Source organism: Convolutriloba macropyga, chromosome 1 (genome assembly GCF_964194025.1).
Source record: "Convolutriloba macropyga chromosome 1, txConMacr16.3, whole genome shotgun sequence".
Taxonomy (NCBI): Eukaryota; Metazoa; Xenacoelomorpha; order Acoela; family Convolutidae; genus Convolutriloba; species Convolutriloba macropyga.
The window spans coordinates 5,795,513-5,816,136 of NC_134468.1; the positions used below are offsets into that span (position 1 = coordinate 5,795,513).

At 34.4% G+C, this 20,624-nt stretch overlaps 1 protein-coding gene across 1 annotated transcript in view; it reads left to right on the forward strand.

The window, feature by feature from the left end:
- The first annotated feature begins 1,751 nt into the window (after nucleotides 1-1,751).
- Nucleotides 1,752-20,624, forward strand: part of LOC142344995 (uncharacterized) — a 48,152-nt gene continuing 29,279 nt past the window's right edge. Inside the window, exon 1 of the mRNA XM_075397082.1 lies at nucleotides 1,752-1,991. Within this exon, the coding sequence (XP_075253197.1) occupies nucleotides 1,824-1,991 (168 nt within the window). The 5' untranslated portion in view covers nucleotides 1,752-1,823. The remainder of the gene's footprint in view (nucleotides 1,992-20,624) is intronic.

Below are 20,624 nucleotides of genomic sequence, written 5' to 3' on the forward strand. Positions count from 1 at the left end.
AAGAAATGTGTACACCATTTTTGCAGAAGTCGATTATGGGTTATCACAAGGATCAGTACTTAGACCACTTGTTTTTTTTTTGTGCTTATAAACGACATAGATGTTTACTTTAGTCAGAACCGTTTGACCTTATACGCCAAAGATAATGTTGTTAAACAAAAAGGGAATCACCAACTGAAGTTTTCTGCAAATCTTTGACATGGTTAGTGATTACCTCATAAAAAACAAACTGACTACGAACAAGGAAAAAACTTGTTTTATGTTCACGGCAACAAATAAAGATAAAAGGAAAAAAACCAAACACAGAGATCATCACGGAAATAATTAGGTATTGAATTAGATGGAAATCTGAATTTCGGCGATCATTTTAAATACCTTTGCTCAAAAGTCAACACATTCTAACGACTTTTTTTATTGGCTCAGATTGATTTCAACTGTTAAACAACTGTTATTAAGATAGAAAGTGTATGTCCAGCCTCTTGTGAGCTATGGCGTACTAATCTATGGAACAAGTAATAAAAGCCTAATTTTGCCACTTTGGTCAAATATTCAGAAAAATTTTAAGTAATATATTTTATAAGCCTAAATCAACAACCACTTGCCTGGAACGAGAATCAAATCACACCTACTCGATTAGAGTTATGCACTTTTCTGAACTGCTGCAACATTAGCTGAAATTTTGAGAGCTGAATGCCAAACTGATTGTCTCAAAAATGTAATTTCTAGAAACTAAATTGATACACTGCAAGCAAAAAGAATCCAATCAAAGCAACTTAAAACTACAAACAAAATCCGCGGCCTAAGTGTTAAAAGTTTAGGAATAAGATTATGAAAATTGCTTGTCTTTATCTTAGAGTTCTGTCCTAATTTTGTTTTAGAAGTGCAAAATATGAGTGCAGGAGAACTTAAGGAATTCTTATCTAGTTTCAGGGACACTTTTTTTAACAGAAAACTTGGAATTATGTGCTTTGTTTTATTAACAAAAACTCGATAGATCTCATAAATTTCAGAATAAGGTTTTGAGGTTCCACCTTTCTTCTCCTACCATGATACGCCGCGCATTCACACCATTGTTCATAGTACTGGTCATCGCTAGACTAGGGCCTCTTGGACCTAATGGTGACCTGTCGAATAGATTTGTTATAATGGTACATAATTTATACCATATGTGTTGCAAACAAGTGTACATCCTACTCGAGAATAGTTTAATATTATTATTAGTAATATTACTCTATCCCTCTCTCTATCTCTGTCCCTTCTGTTTGTTGCTCTTCTCTCTCCCTCTCCCTCTCTTTCTCTCTTCCTCTCCTTCTCCCTCTCTCTCTCTCTCCCTCCCTCTTTTACCACTCTCTCTCTCTCACTCATTCTCGCTTCAATGCACTCGCATAGACTTGTTCAAACGTAATATCATTAGATACATTATTGCAGCAAAAGCGAAAAATTTTCCTGATAGTAATTTTGACCTATCATTATATCACCATCCTCCTTATCGCATAACTTGTTTTACCTGCGTATCCAAAACTTTTTTTCTCTATACAATCTATAATTTCTTTCAATATAGAATCTATAATTTAGATTCTATATTTTCTAGTCTTTTTTCAATATAGAATCTATAATTTAATTAAATTTTGATTCAAAGCGAAAATTAGCAAAGTTCAATTAAATTTACATCATCACAAATCGATAAATTTCCTTCAGAAGTCAACAATTTCAAATTTTAATTTAGATGTTCTCAGAGAGTCAATAATCAGACGTCACCCAATTTTTGTTTTTTGTCTATTCTTATATAGGATCTCTCAGAATTTGCAACGCTCGATAGCGTCATGAATATAAGTAACTTTTTAAATTCGTCTTCTGAATTGGCGGAGCAAAATGATGAGAACATTGAGTCTGCTGCGACGCAATCTACATTTGCGAGCATCTATTCAGATGGATTTTGGCGCTATTCCGCGATTGAATGGAAACTGAGAACGTTCGCAGTTTGTACCACGGTTGGTGGATATTTTCATATCTTCAAAAAACACCATTTCTGAGGCTTCAAATGAGTGAAGTGAATGAGCCAAATGTTTCAATCAAGAAGACATTAATCCGTATCATCAATTTTACTGGAAAAAATTTTTCGTTTATGGAATATATAGAAAGTATGATTGAAGCTCCGCTCTGTTTACTCAGACGCAAGAGTTTTTTTAAAATCCTTTTGTCACCTTATTTTTGACCAAAATTTTCATGCTCACATTCAGAGCAGCGGGAACTGAAAATACTGATTTTCAGTCTCTTATTTTTGGTCCCTGCATCCTTGAATCCTATATTAATAATTTCAATCGGTCATTTAGCGCAAAGTTTGGCAGAAATTTTGTCAACCTATTCGAGAAGGGAACATCAAACGAGGAAAATGACGCATAGAAGACGGTAACAATGGAAACAGTAGAGAAAAAAGATGCTTTTTGTGTACTCATAAGTTTTTTGTGTACTCAGCAGTCAAGTAAATTAAAATTAGACCACACGCTAAGTTCTTTAATTTTTGCTACTATTGAAGTTACTCTAACTTTCTTTGTCTAACTTTCAAAGAAATTCGTCTAAAAAATGAAAAGACTTTAGTTCGACCTAATCGTTCAACTAGAATTTGGCTTGACCCCAATTTTTGGTGCTGAACTTCAGCTCGACCAAAACTTAGTTTATCTTAAGAATTCAATTTTTCTTATGATATTTTGGCAAAATTCTACCTGTTTTCCGAAGGTGGACTGCCTCTTGCAACGCTAGTTTAGTGTTGCTGGTAGATGTTACACATCTACAAAACAAAATAGAAAAAAGTTAACTATTATTAATCCCACAAAATTGCAATCCTGGACTCGACCTGGACGATGCTCGACCTATTAAAAGACCATGAGCGACCTTAATTTGTTATGAGATTTTATCTGAACCCAAGAAAATACTTCACCTCGAGTTTAATTAGGAGCTGGACCGGGTGCTTATAGTCAATTTTCACCCCTACCAGAACTTAAAAAGCCTTTGTAAAAGCAGAGGTCTAAACATGGGCTACATGTACATTTCAGGTAAAATGTGCTACAAAAACACTTTAGTTGACCCTATGAAAAGACTTTACCTCGACTTTAACTAGGAGCTGGACTGTGCATTTATAGACAATATTGGACGCCCTATTGGAATTAAAAGGTCTTTTCAAAAAGTCGAGGTCTAAACCTGGGATTCACTCATAAGCTGCTTTTCGAGCTCAATTTTCTCTTTACATCACCTTGTCTGCGTCCAAGACTCTTTCAGGTTGGTCTGTTGGTCTCTTGCTTGAGGAGCACAATGGTACTCTCAACGGCGGTTCTTTTGAGTTGCCCAATGAGGCAAGATGGCAACAATCAGGATGCACCCCGGCAGATTTACATTGGTCCTTCAAATGCGAAAGCATAGGTGTTAAATATAAGAAATTCCTGGGAGCCAGATTTTGTGTTAGTATTTAACAATTGCAAGTAGAAAAGGATGAGCTCAACGAAACCCACGCAAGATGATTGATCGACAAAGATCCACGGAACACTGAAGTTCAAAACTTAATCGATCAATTCGAACAACACCATGACAAGTGAGACAGATTGATGACTTCAAATGTTTGAGTAGAGGGAAACACCAGCTACGGGTCCAAATCACCTCCCGAGTCAAGATAACAGCGCTAGAAAATACTTAAAGATGTGAACACTACGGTAAACGAGGCGAATAGTTGTAAAAACTAGAGTTTTTAGCTCTGAATGCGGTGAAAACAGTGAAAACAAAAATTCAACCGCTAGAAACGCACTGCGTAAGATTTGCAGTTTATAGTGGTGAAATTTTGATATCACCGCTTCCTGTTGGTAGCGGTTTTTCCACCGCTGAGGCGATGAAATAAATATTTCACAGCTAAAAATTGCCAATTTTAGAAAAATTAACCACTAAAAACTCTAAAATTTACAATATTTGAAGTCAAATGTTTTCGTAAAGGAATGTGATGTTAATTAAGTGCAAATTAAATAACGTAGATATAAAAGACAGCTAGCGCAGTTGACTTAAAAGCCATTCACATGCAGGAGGGCAGAGGTTCAAACACATGTGGGTAATTTTATTTCTTTTTTGTAACAATTGCCAGTGATATCGTTAAAAAAATTTTCATCACAAAAAAGAAAACTGAGAAAAAACTTACCGCTTTCACCACTCTCATTGCCTGAAAAACACTGGGCAGAAAAAGGGTCAGAATGTAAAGCCACTTCATAACCTTTGTTGTAGGAAGAAAAGTCTTTCATTTTTCCGCAAAAACAGAAACCGAGTGAGCCTTTGCGGAACGAAGGATCTTGTAATTCAAAAGCTTTAATTATAGAGCCTTAACAGAAATTTGGTTCAACAATTATTGGAAAATTTTCTCGGAGAGTACTAAAGTATTGACAGGAAAGGTAATTTTCAATTGACTATGAGTCAAGATGGCACCTTTCAGGATGCACCCAGTAGTTGACACTTGTCCTTCAAATGCAGAAGGCGATAGCCGGGGACTGTATTCAACAAACTTCTTCCAATTGCTCTTCAAAGTTTCCAGCAAAACGAAAGAGTACGTTTGGTAGATAGGAAATACCTAGGCAGCCAATTTGTGTGTTAGTGTTTAACAATTGGAAGTAACAAAAGATGGGTCGATCCGAACCCACATAACATGGTAGTAGTCGGAGAATCTGCCATATGCATATAGAGGGAAGGGTTCGAAACCCCTGCAAGACATTTTACCACGAAAAAACTGATTTTCTCTTTGTGAAATAAAGTTTTTTAGCTAAGTTTTGCCAGCCTGTGAGAAGTTCTTGGGTTGAGCAGTCTGGCGAAACTTATCCAAAAAAACTTTATTTGGCAAAGAGAAAATCAGTTTTTCGGTGGTAAAAAGTTTTGTAGGGGGTGGGTGCGAACCCCCGCCCTGACAAGCAAATGGCAGATTTCGGCTGTTGCAATGTTCGTTGTATATAGAATTAGGTGTTACCTAAGTTCTAGACTCTCACTAAATGTTTTTGGTGAAAACTTTAAAAAAATCCAATAAAAGACGACACCAGAAGCCTAAAACTTCAAAAAAGTTGTTTGAAGTCCTAAAATGGTCTGAAATGGATTTTGCGCTATGAAAGAGCTTTCAAAAATGTTTCTTTTACTTCACTTTTTTTCACCTATGCAGTATGGGGGTCGAAACATTCATAAATTTTAAATTTTCGAGAACACTCAAGTTCAAAACGGAACACTCAAGTTCAAAACGGAACACTCAAATCCACGGAACACTCAAGTTCAAAACTTAATCGATCAATACAAACAACACCGTGACAAGTGAGACAGATTGATGACTTCAAATGTTTGAGTAGAGGGAAACTCCAGCCATGGGTCCAAATCACCTCCCGAGTCCAGATGACAGCGCTAGAAAATGCTTAAAGATGTAAACACTACAGTAAACGATGCGAATAGTTGTAAAAATTAGAGTTTTTGGCTCTGAATGCGGTGAAAACAGTGAAAACAAAAATTCAACCTCTAGAAACGCACTGCGTAAGATTTGCAGTTTATGGAGGTGAAATTTTGATATCACCGCTTCCTGATGGTAGCGGTTTTTCCACCGCTGAGGAGATGAAATGAATATTTCACAGCTAAAAATAGCCAATTTTAGAAAAATTAACCACTAAAAACTCTAAATTTACAATATTTGAAGTCAAATGTTTTCCGTAAAGGAGTGTGATCTCAATTAAGTTCAGATTAAATAACGTAGATATAAATGACAGCTAGCGCAGTAGACAAAAAAGCCATTCACATGCAGGAGGGCAGAGGTTCAAACACATGTGAGTAATTTTATTTCTTTTTTGTAACAATTGTCAGTGATATCGGTAACAAAAATTTTCATCACAAAAAAGAAAACTGAGAAAAAACTTACTGCTTTGACCACTCTCATTGCCTGAAAAACACTGGGCAGAAAAAGGCTCCGAATGTAAAGCCACTTCATAACCTTTGTTGTAGGAAGAAAAGTCTTTCATTTTCCACAAAAACAGAAATCGAGTGAGCCTTTGCGGAACGAAGGATCTTGTAATTCAAAAGCTTTAATTATAGAGCCTTAACAGAAATTTGGTTCAACAATTATTGGAAAATTTTCTCGGAGAGTACTAAAGTATTGACAGGAAAGGTAATTTTCAATTGACTATGAGTCAAGATGGCACCTTTCAGGATGCACCCAGTAGTTGACACTTGTCCTTCAAATGCAGAAGGCGATAGCCGGGGACTGTATTCAACAAACTTCATCCAATTGCTCTTCAAAGTTTCCAGCAAAACGAAAGAGTACGTTTGGTAGATAGGAAATACCTAGGCAGCCAATTTGTGTGTTAGTGTTTAACAATTGGAAGTAACAAAATATGGGTCGATCCGAACCCACATAACATGGTAGTAGTAAAGGAATCTGCCATATGCATACAGAGGGAAGGGTTCGAAACCCCTAAAAGACATTTTACCACCAAAAAACTGATTTTCTCTTTGTGAAATAAAGTTTTTTAGCTAAGTTTTGCCAGCCTGTGAGAAGTTCTTGGGTTGAGCAGTCTGGCGAAACTTATCCAAAAAAACTTTATTTCACAAAGAGAAAATCAGTTTTTCGGTGGTAAAAAGTTTTGTAGGGGGTAGGTGCGAACCCCCGCCCTGACAAGCAAATGGCAGATTTCGGCTGTTGCAATGTTCGTTGTATATAGAATTAGGTGTTACCTAAGTTCTAGACTCTCACTAAATGTTTTTGGTGAAAACATAAAAAAAATCCAATAAAAAACGACACCAGAAGCCTAAAATTTCAAAAAAGTTGTTCGAAGTCCTAAAATGGTCTGAAATGGATTTTGCGCTATGAAAGAGCTTTCAAAAATGTTTTTTTTACTTCACTTTTTTCACCTATGCAGTATGGGGGTCGAAACATTCATAAATTTCAAATTTTCGAGAAAAAAATCCAAGATTTTTCGAAGTCCGAAAATGGTCTGAGATGGATTTTGCGCTATGAACGAGCGCTCAAAATGGGTTTTTTGCTCACTTCACTATTTTTCACCTAGGCAGCGTGGGGGTCAAAATATAAAAACTTTGAATTGTCGAGAAAAAAAATTCCAAAATTTTTTGAAGTCCTAAAATGATCTTAATTTGATTTGGAGCTATAAAATAACTCTAAAAAAATGTTTTTTTGTCGTCTGAATTTTTTTTCATCTACATAGTAGGGGTTCAAAACATGTAAAAATTTCGAGTTTTTGAGACAAAAGTTCCAAATATTTTGAAGTCCTAAAAAGGTCTGAAATGGATTTTGCGCTATAAAAGAGTACTCAAAGTGTTTTTTTGTGAACTTCGTTTCGATCAACAAAGTAGGACAGGAAACACTCAGGTTCTGAAATGGTCTGAAACAAGTCAAAGAATAGTCAGAAGCAGTTTTTGTTGGCAACACTTTTGCAAATGTGCAGAATGATGTCTAAAACGTGTCTTTATTTTTTATATACATTTGTAAATATGTATGTTTCAATCTAAATAAGTACGTATGTTTGCTTGCATGTAATCAAAATTGTAACTTTTTTGTATAAATGAACAATTGAAAGAAACGAAAAATCGAAAATTTTATGTTTAAAATTTTGCGTATTCATGTATTTAATCATGAAAGTATGTACAATTGTTTATAAGTAAATATAACTGAGCTTTAGCTTAGTAATATGTTTGTATGAGTATAAGCTGTAAAATATGCTTGTGTGCAGAAAATGTAAATGTGTAAATATGCAAAGACATTTTTGGTTTTTAATGTGTGAATGTATGTATATATGTCTGAATGTGTTTATGTATTTATGTATTCAAATGCATGCAAGTCTGACGAGAGAGAGAGAGAGAGAGAGAGAGAGAGAGAGAGAGGAAGAGAGAGAGAGAGAGAGAGAAAATTCCTTGGAGGACAATTTATTGGTTTAGAAGAATGTTGTTATTTGTCTCCACTATCCAATAATGTTATATCTTACAAAAGGGTTTTGACCTTCGGCGTTATTAAACTCATGGTTTTGTCCTTTAAACATTGGCAAGCAAAATGTCACAACCGGAGACAACAACAATTTTTTGATGTTAAGAGCATGCTTTTTTGAAGTCGGAAGTTTCTACACATATACATCTACCATATCAAAAACTATCAAGATTATTTAAAGGACAAAATTTAAATTCATGCTATTGTCTTTTAATCCTTGACAAGAGAAATGTGGAAAAGTGAGACAAAAACAAATTTTTGATGTTCTGAGCATGTTTTTTGAAAACAGATTTCTAAACACCTATTCAGCTACTCTTTTAGGAATGATCGAGTTTACTTACAGGAAAAATGTATTTGAGATAAGTTGTTGAGAGATTAATAATAAAATGAGCTAAGTAAGAGGAATAAATTTTGCAGACAGCCGAAAAAATTGGTAGGAAAATAATGGTGTGCTTGAGCAGCTAAACGTTCTACTGAATTGGAATTCATCAAGAGCTTCTATCAGAAAAATTTTCTAACGATCTACGAGAGGAGTAGTTTCCACTGGAACTGTAAAAAGCTAATTAGCCACTTGATCAATTAAGCAAGAACGATCAAAACCTCTGTATCTGCGGGAGTTGCTAGAAACAGCTTCAGTAGCGTATAGGTCTTGCTTACGTATTGGGAATAATATTTGTAGATGAAGCATGCTGCGATTGAAATCTTGACAAACGCGAATCGCTTCCTCAGTAATTGGTTCGAATAAATTCAACTATTGAAGGCTGGAAGTAAATAACCAGAGCATCTCAAGCCAACAAATATCAAAAGAGTTTATTATAGTTCTTTCTGGAATCAAATTCACTGTGCATTCAGTAACCCTGTGCTAATTTTTTTTCGATTACTTATTGTTCTGTCGACGTTACAATAATATTACTGTAACGATACTTGATAGAGCTTCGGAAAGAGGTACTTCGAAAGGAATTTGGATTTTAAAAGCCAGAGTATATTTAACATATAATTAGGGCTGCGAAATCTGGCGAACAATTCGGAATTGAACACAACACTACTGCTACCTACTACTGCTACTACTTACTACTACAACCTACAACTACTATCTATAATTAGTGCCTACTACTACTAGTTACTACTACTAACTACTACAACTACTTATTGTTACACTAGTTAGTACCTACTCCTTACACTAGTACCTACTACTACAACCTACTTTTACTACCTTCAAATATTACTTTTGTTTTCTAACTATATACAAAAATTTGTCTTTTTTCTAAAGATGATAACATTTCTTATCTCTAGAAAATTGTTGAACATAAATCACAGAAGCCTTTATCTATTTTAATGTAGGTGTCCTGATCGACGCCGACCGACAGACTTCACCAACCATTATTTTCAACAAATCATCAAGTTTTTGAAGATATAAAAAACGTGTTAAAAAAAAAAATTTTCTTAATTACTAATTAAGAGAAATCAATAGTGTGATATTTCAAGTGGTATTTAATTAATTAAATCAAAAAAGTAGGGTTTTTACTGTTTAGTGAACATGTTTAATTTTTAGAATTTTAAATATGTTTTATCGCATGTTCTTTTTTTGAAATTCTAATTTTTGTGGAGTTATGACAGATCAGTAATCAGCTTATTTTTTTTTCGTTCAAAAAGCTGAGTTTTTTATAATTCAGTGTATGACGTCTGATTTCATTTGCAATTAATTGAAAGATATGAAAAGCACACTTTTTTAAATTTCTAAATTGAACTATTCTGTTGCTTAAATATTGAGTGCTTCAAAATGGCGCTGCACTATGTCTATTTCAATTATCAACCGTATAGAAGTTTGTTTGTTTCAAAAAGTTTATAATGCGAACCCAAGAAGAATTAAATACTTTACAACGTACCTACCTTATCGAAACAACTGAGGTTTTATTTTATATAGTTTTTTTCATATTTTTACTCAGAGCCACTTGTTATATCAGTTGTTAAGTTTTAAACAACTTTTTGAATCTTTACGTTTCAACTTTTTGTATAGACTGAAAACTGCTGGGACAGCTTGACAAGAAAGACAATGTATTAGCTGAGTTTCATAATGCACATTAGCTTCGGCTAGCTAAGACTGTAAATGTAGACTTCCCATTCATCAAATGTTTAGCGCTACATGATATATCAATTGTTGTTTTAACTTCTTTCTATTTTTTGAATTTCATTTAATCTTTGTTTATCTGAAAAAAATGAAAAATAAATCAACCTCATGAAACCTTTCAAAGTGAAACAGTCTTGTTGGATTTGAGAACATAAACAAAAACTCTTTATTTAGGGGTTTGGGTGACCAAATTGTATTTGCTTTCAACGTCTGCTTACACTCAATGGACACCAAACGGTTCCAGAAAAATACTTTTTGCGGAACTTGAAACAAAATGCTTCTTTTTCAGTGTTGCTTCTTGAAACAAAACTCAGCAACCGGAGACGTTATGGCTTTGGATAAGCAAGTATAATAAAAGTGTAAAACATAGCCAATCCAATCACTTTAACTAAAAATTGAACCTTTGAGTTCGAGTTCGAGTTTGTGATCTAAAAATAGTACTCAAGGATAATTGACTTTTTAAAAAAACAAAACAAAACAATCGGAGGCAGTATGGATTTCGATAAGCAAGTATAAAAAAATCGCGATGCTTAGCCGATCAATCTACATAGAAATTGAATTTTGAGTTTGAGTTCGAGTTTGTGATCTAAAAACACTGTTCAAAGGGAATTGACTTTTAAAAAAAGACTACTTTTAGTATTCGAAAACCAATAATCGGTGATAGTGTAATTTAGGATTACCAAATATAATAAAATGGGAAAACTTGGCCTATCGCTCCATTTAAAAGTTAAAATTTGAGTTTGAGTTTCAGTTTGTGATCTAAAAAAAGTTTTCAGGGGATAATTAGGTCATAAGTGTTGAGTTGTGTTATAAGTGTATTACAAGCATTCCTGAAGAGTATAATATTGCATTGCTATACGGAAAAGTGCAGAAAAAACACATGATTTTTTAAAAATCAACACAGTATTGACAATTTTTACGAGTAATCCTTAAAAAGTGAGGTCAGTGCAACTTTTTAAATGATTAATTTTCTCTAAAGAATGGTCCGCTATTGAACTTTAAACACTGCAAAATAACTAATATGGAGATACGTTTAAATCATGACCACCTTAAGCAACAGTTAACAAAACTAACTTCAATTTTTGCTACTAGCAAAAACCGTCAACACGGACAGTACAAACCAGATTAGGCGCTTTGATACCACCGTCAATTAGACAAGTGTATTTCTACATTCATTTGCTGAATCTGGGAAAAGTTTGCAACATTTAATCTCAGCTACCCATAGTGCACGAACTTGAACAATGTGAGCAAAATTTAAAATTGTCTTTTAGAAGAAATTTCCATGTGGAATTTTACTATTGTGTGTTGTGCTAATTGCCCCTATTGTCAATTCAAACCATTTGTATTTTAACAGGATTTTGATATTCATGAAAATTTGTATTCTATATAACAATAAAATGTAGAATCATTATAGGTTTTTTCTCGAGTAATCATATAGCAAAACCTTTACCTTCAATAAAGCTTTTTTGATCTGCGCTTTACGCTATTTAAAAAAATCAACGGTCTCACAGGTGGTATGAAAAAATTTTTTTATGGCTCTCAAAAAGGAAAACTCTAACAGAATGCAAGATGAACAAAGGTAAGTTTTTCACTTCAACTTTGTTTTTTATTTGAATGACATAATATAAAACAACTAAAAGTTTTTAGCTTACAATAAAATTTTTTAGCTGGTTCAAAACAAAGTTTTGTAAGATATCCCTGTCAAGCAAATGTTTATGTACAAGCTGATTTTTCATTGCTACTTTAACAAATTTGTATTTTTAAGACCTCAATAGTTCGCCTTGAGGAAACTCGTAAGAGAAGGGACAAGTATTGACTTTTTGCCAATATTGAAAATTTCACTCTGATACGTTAAATGCTTACTATTCTTAAAATCATAGCTTTATGGATAAACGAAGTTTTGCGTCCGCGTTAATGAATACGTAGAATTTAAAATTTTATGAATTACTTAAGTAACATACTGAAACACTTCAAATTGATACATATCTTTAAAAGCTACTGAGTGAGTTCTGTGAAAATCAAATTTCCAAGACAAACACAAGTTGTTTCACATGTACACAGAAAACACTAATGCATACTTACGTCTATGGTTCAGATTGAGCCTTTGAGCAACACTTGCTTGTTATCTACTAACAGTAAACGTTAGCAGGGAATTTCTATAGAACGTCAATACTATGCAAAATCAAAATTATTGTACAAATAACTTGATATTAAACCTACAATTTGGAACCAGTTACTAAATAAACTTGAAACAATTAAAGCCCAGAAAATCAAACAAGAGCGCCAAAAGGTGAATTTAAATGGATTTGAATCTTCCTGCTTATTCCATTGTTTATATTGCACTTTTTTGCTTAACAGGAGCGCACTGGGGGTCCAAACGTTTTCCCTGATAAAAAATTGCAAGCTCTACGTAATCACTCTCTACTTATCTCAACTTTTGCTGCTCGCAAAAACCGTAAAGTACATGTATGTACGCTTTCTTGAGCACGACAAGAGAATGCTTAAGCGAACTAATATAATTGCTTTTAGCCAAAAACTTTATGCAAGAATTTTTGCAGAACAGACTTAAATTCTCATACGCACAATGCAAGTCTTCTGCTTTATGCGTAGGAAGCAGATCAAAACCTTGAAATGCCAATGCCTCAGGTGCTTAAGAGAAACTTCAATTCATTTTACAACTGAGAACGAATAAGAATTAGTCTAACCGATTCAGCAACTGAGGCCTCCTCGAAATGTTATAGGAGTTCATTGGAGACTTTTTTCGCTAATAAAACGAATGCTGATATCCCAGCCAACGGATTAAGTTTACTTTCAACCAATTATTTGCGTCTCAAAATAACCTTTTAACGTTTTCATCCTTGACTTGTATTCCATTCAGTTCGTGTGTGCCAAAAAACTAAATTAAACTACCAGTTTATTGCTCATAATGTACCATATCCTAACATAAATTGAAGGCTCATGACAGCGAACAATTTTCTATCCAACTCGTTATCAAAACAATTTTGCCTTTATACAACAGAGGAAGGACAACGCAAGTTCAAGCTGGACTACCTTCGATCATTGCCTTATTCCCAAAAAATTCATTGACTTTGTTACCAAATTAACTGACATAACCGAAGAAGAAGAAGAAGACTTTATCAACAACTCAACCCCTTTGGAAACTGACGTAACTTTTCAGCATATACCTGATCCATTGACTTCTGAAAAAAAATCAGTTCCCACGGATATTAAGGCGATTTTGTGCAATTACGATTTCGAATGTATGTCCCTCTTCAGGAGCCATGAAGAATATTTTGCTGATTTGGACGATTTGGTAAATTTGCGGAAAAATCTCCAATCATGCAGAACTGAAGCCAAATTAACCACTATTCACGATAAAAGTGATCTTACTCCATCTTGCACATCCGATAATGACAGAAAGACTGTGATATCTTTCATTTTAGAACAATTCCTTGGTCTTCTTGAAGAAAACTCAAAATTGGAAGAAAACTTCTAGCATTTTTGCACTGAGCCACCTTCTAACAATGCTCTACAAAAGAGAAGTCATTTTCGTGTGGTTCGAGGATGTGTCATTCACAGTGGTAATTTTCCAAAAAAAGGAGATTCGCTGAAAATGTGAGGTGTTCATGCAACAATAACAACTAGAACTGAAAAATTCTTGTCAATTAAAGCTTATGAACTAGACTTTGGTTTCCAGTATTGAACTGTTTTCATTCATATATTGTTGTTTTGAAATGCTGTGCATTAGTGAGCTTCGTTGTTTGTGCTTGTCATCGAAATTATATTAATTGCAAAACCACTTCTTTAAACTACAGTTTATCGAAAATTGTTGTAGAGTAAGATCACCAAACCGTAGATTATCGTTTTTAAAAGGTTGAAACGAACATTCAACCTGACTACTTGATTTTTTATGAACTAAGAATACCTATATCGTGCGTATGAGAAGTTCCTTTTGCTCTGCAAAAATTCTTGCATAAAATTTTCGGCTAAAAGCATTTTTATTAGTTTGCTTAAGTATTCTCTGAATGCGAGAAGGCGTATCAAGAAGGCGTATATATATCTACTCTACTTTGTTTTTGAGTGCATCAAAAGTTGAAATAAAGAGAGATTGAATACGTAGGCTTTCAACTGTTGGTTAGGGAATACGTTTCGACGCCCCGTGTGCTGCAGTTAAGCAAAATAACGTTAACCTAAATATAGCAATGGAATAAGCAGGAAAATTCAAATTCATTTAGATTCGACTTTTGGTGTAGTTGTTTGATTTTCTTGGTTATAATTGCGTCTAGTTTATATAGTAACTGGCTCCAGGTAGTACGTTTAATATCATGTTGTTTGTACAATACTTTTGATTTTTTCATTGTATCGACGTTGTTTATTTTGAGGAACGATAAAAAAATCCCTGCTAACGTTTCGTGTTAGTAGATAACAAACAAGTTTTGCTCAAAGGCTCAATCTGAATCATAGACGTAAGTACGCATTAGTGTCTTCTATATACATGTGCAACAACTTATGTTTTTCATAGAATTCACTCAGTAGCTTTTAAAGCTATGTATCGATGTGAAGTATTTCAGTATGTTATATAAGTAATTCATAAAAGTTTAAAACATAAGCATTCATTAAGGCGGAGGCAAAACTTCGTTAATCCATAAAGCTATGATATCAAGAATAGTAAGCATTTAACGTATCAAAACGAAATTTCCAAGAGATGCAAGAAGTGAATACTTGTCCATTCTCTTACGAATTTCCTCAAGGCGAACTATTGAGGTCTTAAAAGTACAAATTTGTTAAAGTGGCAATGAAAAATCAGCTTGTACTTAAACATTTATCTGACAAGGATATCTTATAAAAATTTGTTTTGAACAAACCAAAAATTTTTAATGTCAGCTAAAAAAGTTTTAGTTGTTTTTTATTATGTCATTCAAATAAAAAACAAAGTTGAAGTGAAAAATGTTCCATTTTCTACCTTTGTTGATTTTGCAGTTCTGTCTGTTAGCGTTTTCTTTTTGAGCGCAATGAGAAAAATATTTTCATACTACCTGTGAGACTGGTGAGACTGTTGATTTTTTTAATAGCGTAAATTGCTGATCAAAAAACCTTCATTGAAGATAAATGTTTTGCTATTCGTTTACTTTTGAAAAAAACTTTTGTCATGTACATAAAGATTCAACAATTTATTGTTATAGAGGATACAAATTTTCACGAACATCAAAATCCTGTTAAATTACAAATGGTTTGTATTGACAATAGTGGCAATGAGCACAACACACAGTAGTAAACATCCACCTGGAACTTTCATCTAAAAGACAATTTTCCATATTGCTCACATTGTTTAAGCTGAGAGAAAATTAAAATACCGCATCAAAAAGCTGAAAATCTTTTAAGCCTAAGTGCCTCTATTATAAAGATTTGTCTTTTGACAGTTGTTTTTCTTTACTCCGTTGAAAGAACTCATTCAACTCTTCATAGGATTCCATAACAAACCAACGTTTGATAACATAGAAACCCTCTCGGAAAGATAGCATCAAAATGAAGTACACAAGCCAAGAATACTTATTAACACATAGAAAAGTGAAACACTGATTTTGCAAAAATTTTGGATTTCTTTATACTTTGAACTTGATGCACTATGAGTAGCAGGGATTTAACGCTGGGAACTTTTCCCAGATAGACCAAATGAATGTAGAAAAATACTTGTCAGTTTGACGAATGTATCAAAACGCCTAATATGATTTCTAATGTCTGTGTTGACGGTTTTTGCTGGCAGCAAAAATTGAATTTAGTTTTGTTAACTGTTACTTAATGTGGTCATGACTTAAACGTATATCCATATTAGTTACTTTGCAATGTTTAAAGTTCATTCGCGGATCATTCTTTAGAGACAATTAATCATTTAAAAAGTTGCACTGACCTTTCATAGCGCAAAATCCATTTCAGACCATTTTAGGACTTCGAAAAGTTTTGAAAAATTTTCGAACAACATTTTGAGTTGTTTGAAAATTTTATGCTTCTGGTGTCTTATATTGGTTTTTTTTATGTTTTCACCAAAAAACATTTAGTGAGAGTCTAGAACTTAGGTAACACTTAATTCTATATACAGCGAACATTGCAACAGCGGAAATCTGTCATTTGCTTGTCAGGGCGGGGGTTCGCACCCATCCCCTATAAAACTTTTTACCACCGAAAAACTGATTTTCTCTTTGTTAAATCAAGTTTTTTGGATAAGATTCGTCAGTCTGCTTAACCCAAGAACTTCTCACAGTCGGGAAAAACTTAGCGAAAAAACTTTATTTCACAAAAGGAAAAATAGTTTTTTCGGTGGTAAAAAGTCTTGTATGGGGGGGGGGGCTACAAGCATATGGCAGATTCTCTTACTACTCATGGTCGATCGACAAATGTGCACTCCACACTCAATATCAAAATTTAAACATTCAACTCAAACAACACCATGATAAGTGAGGCAGATGGGTCACTTCTAACAATTGAGCAGAGGGTCACGCCAGCTACTTGTTCAGATCATCTCCTGAGTCGAAGTAACAACGCTAGGAATAGCATTAAAATGTGAGAACTGACGTGAATGAGGCGAATGATTGTAATAATTGAGTTTTTAGCTCTGATTGCGGTGAAAGCAACAAAAACAAGAAATCATTCGCTAAAAGGACGCTGCGTATGATTTGCAGCCGATAGCCTAAAAATTTTTTAAGCGCTTCTTGTTGGTCGAGGTAATTTATTCCCACCACTCCAGAGAAGAAAATAAATATATCAAAGCTGAAAGTTTTTAATCTTTAATTGTTAACCACTAAAAAAACTTTACATTTTCTCAAGGCATATGCTTTCCATAAAGTAGATTGAATGTTAATCAATTTCAAATGAAATATTGCAGATGTAAGTGCTTCAAAAAGAAATTGATATGCAGGAGGGCAGAAGTACATTCCCATGCATATCATTTTTTTTTGTAAAAATTGACAGTGAATGCCGTGAAAACAGAAACTTCATCGCTAAGAGCAACCGCTTGAACAAAATTCACCACTTTCATTGCTTTCATAGCCTGGAAAACACAGGGCAGAGGAAAGATCAGAAAGTAAAGCCACATTCTAAACCTTTTGTTGCAGGAAGAAAAGTTTTTCCATTTTCAACAGAAAAGGAAACCGAGTGAGCTTTTGACGAATGAAGTATCTGATAATTCAAAGGGTTTTTTCATAGAATCTTAACAAGAAATTGGTCCTAGTATTTATTGGAAAACTTGCATGGAGAGCACTATGGTATTCTCAGGGACGGTAATTTTGAATTGACTATGAGTCAAGATGGCACCTGTCAGGATGCACCCAGTTGTTTCAACTTGTCCTTCAAATGCAGAAGGTGACAGCCTGGGAGTTTATTGAATGAGCTTCCTCCGAATGATCTCAAAGTTTCCAGGAGAGCAGGAGTTTACGTGCGATTTATAGGAAATAATTGGGCAGCCAATCTGTGCGTTAGTGTTTAACAATTGGAAGTAGGAAAGATTGAGTTGATCGGAACAACATGGTCGATCGACAAATATGCACTCCACACTCAAATTCAAATTTAATCATTCAATTCAAACAACACCATGGTAAGTGAGACAGATGGGTCACTTCTAACGTTTGAGTAGACGGTCACGCCATCCACGTGTCCAGATCAAATCACGAGTTGAAATGATAACGTTAGAAAAGACTCAAAAATGTGAAATTTACAGCGAATGAGGCGAATGGTTGTAGCTATTGGGTTTTTAGATCTGAATGCGGTGAAGGCTGTAAAAAAGAAATCTATCGCTAAAAACGCACTGCGTAAGATTTGCAGTTTATAGCGAGGGAATTTTGATTTCACCGTTTGCTGTTGGTAGCGGTAATTCTTTTCCCCGCTGAAGAGAAGAAAATAAACATTTCACGGCTTTAAATTGCTAATATTTAACGGTTAACGGCTAAAAACTGCAAAATTTACAATTTTTAAGGCATATACTTTCCATAAAGTCGAGTGATTGTTAATTAAGTTCAAATGAAACATCGTAGATGTAAGCGACAGCTAGAGCAGTGGACTAAAAAGCCATTGACATGTAGGAGGGCAGAGGTTCGAACCCATGTAGATCAGTCAAAAATTGCCAGTGACTGCTGTGAAAACAAAAATTTCACCGCTAGAAGCAAATCCTATAAAAAAATTCACCGCTTTCATAGCCTCAAAAACACTGGGCAGAAGAAAGATCAGAATGCAAAGCCACGTTCAAAATTGCTGTTGCAGAAAACAAGTCAGTGATTTTTGACAGAAAAAGAAACCGAGTCAGCCTTTGTGTAACGATTTATCTGATAATTCAAACACTTTATTTATAGACCCTAACAGAAAATTGGTCTTGGTCATTTATTGGAAAAGATCCGAACTTTTTAGCATCATTAATAGTGCTGTTACAGAGTTACAGAGTTAGCACTCTAAAATTTATTCAGAAGACGAGAATCGTTTTTGAGTTTTTTTGCTCATAATAACAAAAGCTTATAAAACGGTTGAAGGGGTGCGATTTGGGCACTTTGGTTGAGACCACCACAGAAAAAAAACCACTATAGATCACTTCAGATAAATTTAGACTATGAGTTCATACTCATAGACTATGAATTTTTTTTGAGCAAATTGGCTGGCTTCTCTCCGAACTCATATCGCAATCAAAACAATTAACAAAAAAAACAAAAATATCAATTAACAGTCTATTGACAAAATTTTTGAGCTCAGCAAAAATGCTGATGTCAGCTCAAGAGCTCAAATTGATGCTTCACATAATTAAACATGATAATGGGAGGCCGAAGGTTTCTTTACAGAAATTGGGAAAAATTTGTTCAAGAAATCATACGAGTAGCAAGCTTGACATAATTTGTCAACAGAAAATTGGATTACAGGAACACTCATACTGACACTTGGAAAGATCACAGATTATAACTTTAAAACAATACGTATTGTGCTGCAGGGAACATCGGATCAAGCACATAAAAGATATTCATATCGGCTATAAATCGGAAATCACTAGCAAGAGACAATATTCTGGTGAACATAAATTGTGAACGGATCACAGTTTATGTCAAGATTGTTGTCATTGAATATCAACTAACAGTGACTCAGGTACACTTGCGCTCAAATTTTTGAGGTGAAAAAGACGTGTACGAATCTGCAGCCTTAGCACAGCGACAATTGTTCACAACAAGCTGTACACAAAATTAGTTTATAAACGCTTGATATCAAATGATGTTCAAACTAGTTCAAATTGTCAAAATCGCTTACTAAAGTGAGACCCGAAAACTCATTCATTTTACTGCAACTGGCAAAGTTGTTGTAAGTCTGAAGTTTCACAAAATCAAACAGGCATTAGAGGCATATTATAGTAGCTATGCATCAAATTCGATGTGGGATTTCACAGGTCGTTAGAAATCTGAAGAAAGCTGTTTCTAAGCGTTAGCTGCCAGTACTATTGCGTAGTTCTCCGACAGACAAGACGCGAAACACAAGGTGCACTAGAATCAGCTGCTGACTTCAGCAAGAAAAAACTAAAAAAAGTGTCGAAAATAGCCGAAAAAACAATAAGGAGGATGCCGTCAGAGTCAGATTGTCAAGGGTCAGCGTTTTATCAGAAGACAACAATTAAACTGGAGGACTCACAAGATACAGCAAGCATCAGGTAAATGCTCAGTTTCTCCAAAAACAAAGCTGCAAAAGCGTTTACCAGATTGTCCACAGAAGTAAAAAAAACAATACATAGCGCATCAACAATTTTTTTCCCTCGAAGTAAAAAGATTAGTACTGTGGACTTTTTCATAAAAAGATTGCCTGTTTGTTATTACTTATCCAAATTTTGGGAAAAATGGATCACTTTAATCAGCCTCTGAATTCCCACTACAGTTTGAAATTATTGGAGACAGAAGCAGTCCCTATGTTCTAAATGATCCCTATGACCCTATGATCTACTTATTAGCCGATTTCAAAAAATCAGCCAACGGAAACAAAACTTCTACAACTAATTGATAATTTGCACGAAAAAGCTTTAATTCATTGGATCATTACTTCAGCATGGATCGATTGCAGAAACATACTAGGCTGAAATGTCCAAGATACAAGTAAGAAACCGATCTAGCCGAAAATCGTTATTCTGGAGTTACCGCAAGGCAAACACTCAATCTGTTCTTAGTGCAGCTCAAACACTACGATAAAATTACTCTTGACTTCTTTTCATATGAAGTCTTTCGCAAAAAAACGACAATACAAATATCTTTTTGGAGATCACAGGACAATTTTGCTCAGATGAGTGAAATCACTGCAGAAAATATATAGAGTTGTTACTTGTGAGAAGCTCGTTGACTTTTTCAAATTAGGATCTTTTTGGACATATTAACCTCCGCAATTAAGAAAATACTCCCTGAAACACTTGAAATACACTATTTCAAAGCCATTTCTTGCATGGACTGGGCAAGAGAGCAGAGAAGACGTTTTCTGAAGGGATACAACAGAATCTTTTCAACG